This window comes from Gopherus flavomarginatus, chromosome 18 (genome assembly GCF_025201925.1).
Source record: "Gopherus flavomarginatus isolate rGopFla2 chromosome 18, rGopFla2.mat.asm, whole genome shotgun sequence".
NCBI lineage: Eukaryota > Metazoa > Chordata > Testudines > Testudinidae > Gopherus > Gopherus flavomarginatus.
The window spans coordinates 4,769,023-4,778,231 of NC_066634.1; the positions used below are offsets into that span (position 1 = coordinate 4,769,023).

The 9,209-nt window shown below is 61.1% G+C and overlaps 1 protein-coding gene across 2 annotated transcripts in view; it reads left to right on the forward strand.

Moving 5' to 3' along the window:
* LOC127036753 (immunoglobulin superfamily member 1-like) overlaps positions 1–8,830 on the forward strand; it is a 75,427-nt gene extending 66,597 nt beyond the window's left edge. For both annotated transcript variants that reach the window (XM_050927941.1, XM_050927943.1), the window contains 4 exons: positions 4,445–4,732; positions 5,794–6,084; positions 6,810–7,094; positions 8,529–8,830. In XM_050927941.1, the coding sequence (XP_050783898.1) occupies positions 4,445–4,732; positions 5,794–6,084; positions 6,810–7,094; positions 8,529–8,671 (1,007 nt within the window). In that variant the 3' untranslated portion in view covers positions 8,672–8,830. The remainder of the gene's footprint in view (positions 1–4,444; positions 4,733–5,793; positions 6,085–6,809; positions 7,095–8,528) is intronic.
* The last annotated feature ends 379 nt before the right edge of the window (positions 8,831–9,209 follow it).

Genomic DNA, 9,209 nt, shown 5'->3' on the forward strand with positions numbered 1-9,209 from the left:
ACCTCTCATTACAGCTAAAGAACAGGATGAGCTACCTACTCGGATCTCAGCGACCCTGTGCAGATCATTGTAGCAAGTGAAGGGCCCAGTCCAGCACTCGACTCCCAGCCCCACACCCAGCCAGGCCCCAGGGGGTCTCTGTGAGCCCTGGTGCCCAGCAGATGGGATGTCCCGCCCAGCCAGTGAAGATTGGGTAGAGGGGGGATATCTTGGTCCTGTGGTGCTTTTGTGCCCTGGATCCCAGGGGAGACCCTGACCCTGTCTCTGTCCTGTCGCTGACGCTCCACTCTGGGGACAGGGCACAGTGGCTGTGCCAGGGTCTGTCTCACATCCTGTCTCCTCCCATTGCAGCGCTCAGCTCCCCCAAACCCGACATCTCCCTGGGCCCCAGCAGGAGGGGTCACCCTGGGGGGAGCCGCGACAGTCCGGTGTCAGGGTCAGTGCCGGGGTCTGGAGTTTGCTCTGCACAAGGCTGGGGCCAGGAATGCAGCAGTGCGGTGCAGGGACTCGGCTAGGGTCAAATTTCCCATCCTCAAAGTGAGCCGGGCAGAGGGAAGCAGCTACACCTGCTATTATCCCTCCAGTTTGGATCCTGACACCTGGTCAGAGCCCAGCGACACCATGCAGCTGGTGGTAGCAGGTGAGGGGCCCAGCTCAGCGTCCTCACTCCCAGCCCCACCACCACCACCAGCCAGCCCCACAGGGCGGCTCCATGCTAGTGGGACACTCAGAGCCAGGCTCTGCCCTGAGCCCTGGGCCCAGCAAAGGGGACTGTTACAGACCCACCGGATCAGGGCTATGGTCCCAGCTTTGGAGCAGCCTCTGGGAGCCCCTGGGGGTCTCATTATTCCTTCAGGGCAAGCCCTACAGCTCCCCCACCTCCTGAGGCTGGGCCCCTGGGCCGGCAGCCCCCGGCTTCCCATCACGAGTGCTGTTTGGCGAATGCCGCTGAGGCAGATCCTGCAGGAGCCTGGTACAATCTTGGGGAGCAACACACCCCTCCATCAGCCTCTGCAGGGCACCCCACTGTGTGGCACACAGGAGGGGCTAGGAGGCCACTGCACCCAGCGCAGGAAGTCTTGGGTTAGCCCGGAGAGAACATTACAGCCGTGTCCAGCCTGGCTCCCCAGAGCCCCTGCCAAGTGGTGCCCCCCTGGGCCCCTGCTCTGTCCCTCGGCTCCCTCTTTGCTCAGGTTCCCCGATCTCCCGCCCCCTCTCAGTCCTTGGCTGTCCAGCCGGTCACACCGGGCTGGCTTCCTGTGGGGGCTGGGCCATCCATGGTCCTTGGTTGGCCACAGGTAGCAAATGTCCTGGAGATGGGCTTTGCCCTGGGGCCCCCCAAACCCGAGACACCGTTCAGACATTTGTCGTGGCCTGGCTGGGAGTAAACAGCCTTTGTTTGCAACCTAGTTAACCATGCAACATAGAAGAGAAACTGAGGCAAACATGGAATTTGTACAAACTATTTACAGAAAATTCCCACTCTGTCACAGGGACGCCCAGCCAGAGAGCGGGGACGGAATCACTGGGGGTGTTTGTGTGTTCCCCAGCCTAGGGGCAGCAGCATCTGCTGGAGATTCAGAGCAGAGGGAGGGGGGATCCCTGCCCCCAGGGGGAGCAGCAGAACAGGGGTCATTGAGCTGCTGTCCCCCTGCCCTGGCCCACATGTGGGGGGCCAGGGGGAGCTCAGCACCAGGAGGGGGAGAGGGAAGGGGAGAGGACACCTCGAGGCAGCTTTTATGTGATTTTGCATCCTGTTAATCTCCAAATTTGTAATAAACACAGAACCACATACAGCCCCCCCGTGAGCAGTCCCCAGCCCCCCAGCCCTGCTCCGGGAGTGTGTGTCACACCTAGGGGAGATGGGATTGCTTGGGGGGGGGAGGTCCTGCTCTAACCACTACATCCAGTCCCCTCCCAGAGTTGGGAAAAATTACAGGGTCGCTGCTGGAGAATCAGGTTTATGCTGAGTTCCTCTGGTAATAACAGAAACAGCAAGTGAGTGCCAGCTCTGGACACACAGTCCCTTTTCACGCATTTTTTCGCTGCTCCTTTAGCAAATTAGGATCCAAATGTATCCCTCCCTCACAGGGGCCTGCACCCACAGCCCCTCTGTGTGGTCTCTGTCTCACGTCACTTATCTAAGAACAGCATCTGCAGCGACACTACCTGAGAAGGTGATTTGTCAGGTTCCTCCACCCTCATGCTCCAGGGCAGATTCTAGGCCCAGCCGGGTCAGGAAGGAATCTCTGCTCTGTTCCATGGGAGAGGGTTGCTCCATAGGGGGTGTGGTGTGTGTGTGGGGAGCCCTCCTCTGCTCTGAGCTGCTGCTCCAAGGAGGCTAGACAGGTCGGTTGGAAAAGATCAGGGCAACCTGGGCACCTCTTGATACCTCCTGAGATTGCCCCATTCCCAGATGATTGCCAGACTGGGCAGCTCCCATGTGAGGCTGAGAGGTGATGGGGATGGAGGCTGGGCAGCTGCAGAATGGGATGTGGTTTGCTGGGTGTGGCAGGGATCTGGCTTTGCTCTGACCACAGTAGATTTGGGCAGGAGATTGCAGAGAAATCATCTGATGGGGAAGAAAGGGGCCGAGCGCATCACGGGCTTCCTGGTGCTGCAGCCCCCGGCGCAGTTCCTCATTCCCCTCACTCGGGCCTCAGACTCGGAGGTGCTCAGCACCGGGGCATTTGTGACAGCGCTGAGGGGCCCACTCTGCCCCCGTCATGGCGTCTGCTCTCACCATCCTCCTGCTTGGTGAGTATCGGAGACAGCCAGAGCGTGTGCCCATGGGAGGGGTGATCTGAGACCAGGGAGTGAGTCCGTGGACGCGGGAATCTGAGACCAGGGCATGTCCATGGGGGGTGGGGGAGAATCTGAGACCAGAGCGTGCACCCATGGGGGGAATTTGAGTCCTGGGTGTGTGCCCATGAGGGGTGAGCCAAGATCAGGGCATGTGCCTATGGGGGGGCGGGTGTCTGAGACCAGGGTGTAGGATCCAGTTGCTCTGGGATCTGGTCACTAACAAGCCGTCTCCTCTCCAGGCTGCTGGCTGGCCGGGCACAGCAGGGTCTCGGGAGGTGAGTATCAGTCTGTGGGGAGGGGATGCATGGGGTGGGGAAAAGAGGAACTGAGCCCCGACTGTTCCCCAAAACTCAACCCAAACTCCCCCTGTGAGCTCAGACCCATCCCCATTTTCTGTGCCTCCAACGCACCCATGGTGTAGCTAGGAGCCAAATCTGGCTCCTGGGATTTGACGAAGCAATGTCCTGCCCCCCACAGGCTGTGAGGATTGGGGGTGGCCTGTGGATTTATTTCAGCTCATACAAACGCTAACAGGGCTCGGCCGTGGGCTCTAGATCCCCTCGGGGAACCGAAACATTCACGGTCAGTGCAGCCGTGGGGAGAACCCCCCAGATCTGCTCCCACCCCTAGATCCAGCCCCAACAGCTCCCTCCCCTGCACTCACAGCCCCCTCGTTCCCAAGGCCTGGGGAAAGGTGGGTCTTGTGCAACTCCCGCCAGTCACAGACTCTATTTCCAACCCCGGGGGGGTGGGGGCAGAGCTGCAGGGGACCACTGGTCAGGCTCCCTGGCTGGCCTCAGGTGGCGGATCAGAGTCACTGGTCGTATCTCAGCGACCCTGTCGAGATCATTGTAGTAGGTGAGGGGCCCAGCTCAGCATCCTGGCTCCCAGCCTCACACCCAGCCAGATCCTCGGGGGGTCTCTGCACTGATGGGACGCTCAGAGCCAGGCTCTGCCCTGAGCCCAGCAGAGGAATGGAGTCACTGGGGGTTCCCCAGCCATGGCGGAGATGCAGCCGGTGGAGATTTGGGGCAGATCCCTGCCCCCAGGGGAGCTGCACAACAGGAGGGCCTTTCCCAGGCAACACATCAGTTAGGGGGTGATGGGTGGAGCTGAAGGTTATAAACCTGAGTGTACAGTAGAGACTTGTACAGTCCTCTACAAGTCAATGGTGGTGCTGTGCACAGAACCCAGGAGTCCTGGCCCCCATCCTCCCTGCTCTCCCCACGAGACCCCACTTCCCTCCTAGAGCCAGGGAGAGAACCCAGGATTCCTGGCCCTTATGCTCCCTGATCTCCCTACTAAACCCCACTCCCCTCCCAGAGTCGGGGACAGGACCCAGGAGTCCTGGCTCCCAGCCCTCTCAGCAGAGAAGCCAGGGAGTGAATGGACCCTGGAGAGTGGCCTGGCCTGTCACCCGCCGGGGAGCAGATCTCTGGGCCCCAGGGGCAGAGGTTGCTCTGCGTCTCATGCTGTAGCCCAGGGCTGAGGGGAAACTCTGGCCCCTGTGGAAAGGCATCCAGGAGCCCGTCCCCAGGGCCGCCGGGTCTGACCCACCACTGAGGCCATGTGGTGAGGACGGGCCCCCGGAATGAGTGACGGGGCCCGTGTCTCATGGCCTGTCTGCTTCCCACTGCAGAGCCCAGCTACCCCAAACCCAGCATCTCCCTGCTGAGCCCCAGTAGTAAGGTCTCCCTGAGGGGAGCCGTGAGCGTCCGGTGTTCGGGGCAGCGCCAGGGCATGCGGTTCGTGCTGAATAAAGAGGGACGTCATTTCCCACCTGTGGATTCGGACGGGTCGGAGGTTGTGTTTCACATCAGCAACATGAGCCGAGAGGACGGCGGGAACTACAGCTGCTCCTATCACAGCCGATCGGAGCCGTTCGCCATGTCGTACCCCAGCGACCCCATGGAGCTGGTGGTGACAGGTGAGGGGCCCGGCTCAGCATCCTCGTTCCCAACCCCAGGCCCAACCAGACCGTCACATGCCAACAGGACGCTCAGATCCTGGCTCTGTCCTGACCGAGCAGTGGGGACGCCTGGCCGCGGAGCAGGGACGGAGTCACGTGGATCCCCAGCCAGGAGAGAGCAGCAGCCCCTGGATACTCGGGGCAGGGAGGCTACTTTAACACTGCCCCTTGTGCGTAGGAACCATGAGTCGCTATTTAATCCCGTGATCCCATCCCCTCTGTTCTCCAGGCCCCGCCCCAGGCAGTGCCCCGACCAGAGCTGTATGAGACAGGGGCTGCAGTGACTTGGTGCACACGGTGCTAGGCTGGGACTCAGGAGATCTGGCACAGCTCCTGGCGCAGCCACACACTTTGTGTGATGGGAGCATACCACGGTTTCCAAAAGTCTCCTTCCTTGTGGGGAGGGCCTCAATCTTGGGGGATCTCAAGCCAAGTGCCCATAAACCATGACAACCACCATTAGTAGAGACCTCTGCAAACGCTGGCCTCAATAACACTGGGGGAGCATGGGCCTATCTGCCATGATCATGGCCCCGTTGTGCCAGGCGATGCATAAACACAGAGTGAAGAGACAGTCACTGCCCCGGGAGCTCACTAAGGAAAGTGAATCTGTCTGTGCCTCAGTTTCCCCCTGTGTAGAATGTTCATAAAGACCCCTCTCTGCCTCCCAGGGGATGACTCCCTTCCTGTGTGGGGCTTGGGCCCTGTGGTGCTGGGCACCAAAGACCAACCTGTGAGTTGCTCTGTGCTTGGAGGCTGGGGGGGCAGATGCAGTGAATGAGGCGGGGGCCACACTCGGGCATATGAGGATCCCAAGAACTAGGGAGCTGCGGCTCGGTGTCTGTGGGGCTGGGAGCCCAGCTCACAGGGCTGGGATTCTGGGTGGGGGAAACTCTGGGATCTGGGAGGGAATCTCTGTGTGGGGGCCCCTGGATCTGCTCATTGCTGGGGCCGGCCTAGGAGGCTGGGGCTGGGTGGGTTCCTGGGTCTGGCTCTCATGGCCTGTTTCCTCTCCGCAGATCCCAGCTTACCCAGACCCAACATCTCTCTGAGCCCCACTGGGGTCACCGCCCCAGGGGCAGACGTCACCATCCGGTGTCAGGGGCAGCTCCGGGACGTGAGGTTCTTCCTGCACAAGGCTGGAGACCTGAACCCGCAGGGACAGATGGACCCTGCTGGAGACAGGGCCGAGTTCCGCATCCCCACCGTGGGCCGGCAGCACGGAGGGAGCTACAGCTGCAGCTACCGGCCCCGGTCCGAGCCCTTCGTCTCCTCAGAGCCCAGCGAGATTGTGCAGCTGGTGGTAGTAGGTGAGGAGCCCGGCTCCACATCCCCGCTCCCAGCCCCACACCCAGCTGGACTCTCTGCACCGATGAGACGCTCAGAGCCAGGCTCTGCCCTGGGCCCTGGGCCCAGCAGAGGGGATGCCTGGCCAGGGAGTGGGGATGGAGTCACCTGGGGGTTCCCCAGCCAGGGAGGAGCAGCAGCCACTGGAGATTTGGGGCAGAGGAAGGGCTGCAGAGCGGAGGAGGGGGGGGTCTTTCCCAGGCAACACATCAGTTAGGGGGTGATGGGCAGAGCTGAAGGTTATAAACCTCAATGTATAGTACAGACTTGCACAGTCCCCTAGAAGTCGGTGGTGGTGCTGTGCATGGAACCCAGGAGTCCTGGCCCCTATCCCACCTGTTCTCCCCACTAGATCCCACTCCCCTCCCAGAGCCAGGGAGAGAACCCAGGAGTCCTGGCTCCCAGCCCTCCCAGCAGAGAAGCCAGGGAGTGAATGGACCCTAGAGACTGGCCTGGCCTGTCACCCACCGGGGAGCAGATCTCTGGGCCCCCAGGGGCTGGGGTTGCTCCATATCTTCTGCTGTTTGCCCAGGGCTCAGAGGAAACTCTGTCCCCTGTGGAAAGGCATCCAGGAGCCCGTCCCCAGGGCCTCCGGGTCTGACCCACTCCTGAGGCCGTGTGGTGAGCACGGGCCCCCAGAGTGAGTGATGGGGCCTGTGTCTCATGGCCTGTCTGCTTCCCACTGCAGAGCCCAGCTACCCGAAACCCAATATCTCTGGGATCCCCAGTGGGGGGGTCTCCCTGGGGGCAGCCGTGACCATCTGGTGTTGGGGGCAGCACCCGGGCGTGCGGTTCGTGCTGAATAAAGAGGGACGTCATTACCCACCTGTGGATTCGGACAGGTTTGAGGCTGAGTTTCTCATCAGCAACGTGAGCCGAGAGGACGGCGGGAACTACAGCTGCTCCTATCACAGCAAATCGAAGCCGTTCGCCGTGTCGTACCCCAGTGACCCCGTGGAGCTGGTGGTGAGAGGTGAGGGGCCCGTCTCAGCATCCCCAGTCCCAGCCCCACCCCCAGCCAGACCCTCATGGGGGGCTCGGTGCCAATGGGACGCTCGGGGCCAGGATCTGCCCTGAGCCCTGACCCCACAGAGGGGACGCCCAGCTGGGAAGTAGGGACGGAGTCACTGGGGGGTTCCCCAGCCAGGGGGGAGCAGCAGCAGCTGGAGTTGCGGGGCTGATGCGGGTGAAGATTCCTGCCACCTGGCCCGGGCGGGGTGGGAGATGGAATCCGTCATTGAACCAGCCGTGGAAACAGGTCGTGGTGCCCAGAGGCTGGGGCTGGTTATGGGAGATGGGGGCAGTGACTCTGGGTGGGTGGGGCCCAGACATCAGTGAGAGGGCCAGCCCCCTGCCCCTCACTCACCACCAGATCCCCAGCTCCCCTGATGCCTCCTGCCCTGCAGGTCACTGCCTAGAATTTGCTGGGGGGTGCCAGGAGAGGGGCAGGGTCTGGGGGGCTGGGCTGTGGTACCAGACTCCTGGGGCAATAATCCCCCCCTCTTGGCCACATGACATCCCATTGGTAAGAGCATTACCCAGAATTCTCTCTGTTCTTGCTTCCCCTCCCCGCAGTGGGGTCTCAGGGGATCCCTGAGCCTTCCCCCAGTAGAGGTTCTGTTGCCTCTGTCTGCGCCCTGGTCCGCGGGGCCCTGGGCCCCGCCCGAGTGTCGGGGGCGGCTGTTGAAGTACCAGCCTCCCCACTCCTCCCCCGCACACACTGCCTGGCTGTTTGGCAGCAGCCGAGAAACCCTTGGGATGGGCTCACTGCACAGCGGACAGGCTGGGACAGAGGCACCTGTGGGGGTGGACAGAGGGGTCCTATGGGGACAGGGAGCTGGGGTGGTTCCCTGTTCTGGGGGGCTAAGACCCTGAGGCTCTGATTGTCCCCATCCCCTGGCCAGGTGCTGGGGTGCCAGGTGTCTCAGGGGGCAGTTTGTCCATCTGCGAGCCCCCTTCACCAGGGAAGCTGAGGCTCAGCCCCCCAGGGCAGCAGGATGCAGCCTTCCCTGAGGGGGTCTGGCCCCAGGGAGATCCGAGAGCCGCAGCGCCTGGGAGACCCCCAGAGGGGGGCTGGGCCAGACCTGCCAGAGGGAGGTTGGGGGCTCTGCTCCCAGGGCAGCACCAGCTGCTGATCTCCCCATCTGAGCTGCCAAGTGACTTTTCTCTTGCCCCACAGCAGCCCCCCTGGGGTACCCGGATTTCATCAACGCCAACATTGCCCGCCTGGTGCTGAGCGCCATGGTCCTGCTCATCCTGGGGCTGATCCTGGCTGAGGCCTATTACAGCCGCCCGTGGGGGGCACCCTAGGTGAGGTGACCCTCCCTTCTGGACCCCTTGTTCCCCCCTGTGGCTGGGCTGAGAGTGACACAGGACCCTCTAACCCACTGTCTCTCTGCACCCCCAGGAGCCTGGATCTGGCCGCGCAAGGAAGCTAATATCCTGGGAGACAAGCTGCTTTCCCACGGGGTGCTGAGACGCCAGCACAACCCCCCCCCCCGCCCCCAAACACCCCTGCCTCGGAGAATCCTCCCCCACAACAGCTTCTGACCTGACAGCAACTCCCCAGGATTGAACCCCCAATGCCATGTGTGACGTTGCACTCCTCATGTTTATGGAAATATGCTGATGAGTGTGAATATAATGTAACTGGAATATGCTTTAAGCAAAAGGTCTCTTGTAAGGTATCATTACAAAGCTTATGATCTACTGAGTGTGGTCATCCTGTTTGGATGAATGTATCTTTCTTGTATCTAAAACTAGAAATATGAAGTTAACTCTGAGGTTCTCTTGTACTCATGCAAAGTGTGGACCATTAATGGTGGTTTAGCATCTTGAAGGCTCCCATTGACTAGGACAATTGGCTGTAGATGGCTCTGTTTTCCTGCGAGCCTCCACTGCCTACCTGCAGGCCAGTCCTGAAAGAAGGAAGGGGCTCATGGGACATGTGAACATGTCACCTGATACTGGAATCCATCTTTAACCTGGTGCTTTTCCATTGAGAGGGAGGGCTGGGAACCCAGAGAGAGATGAAGGATTCCTGCCTTGTGCCTGTCATAAACAGATAGTAAAGAGTTAACAAGTCCAG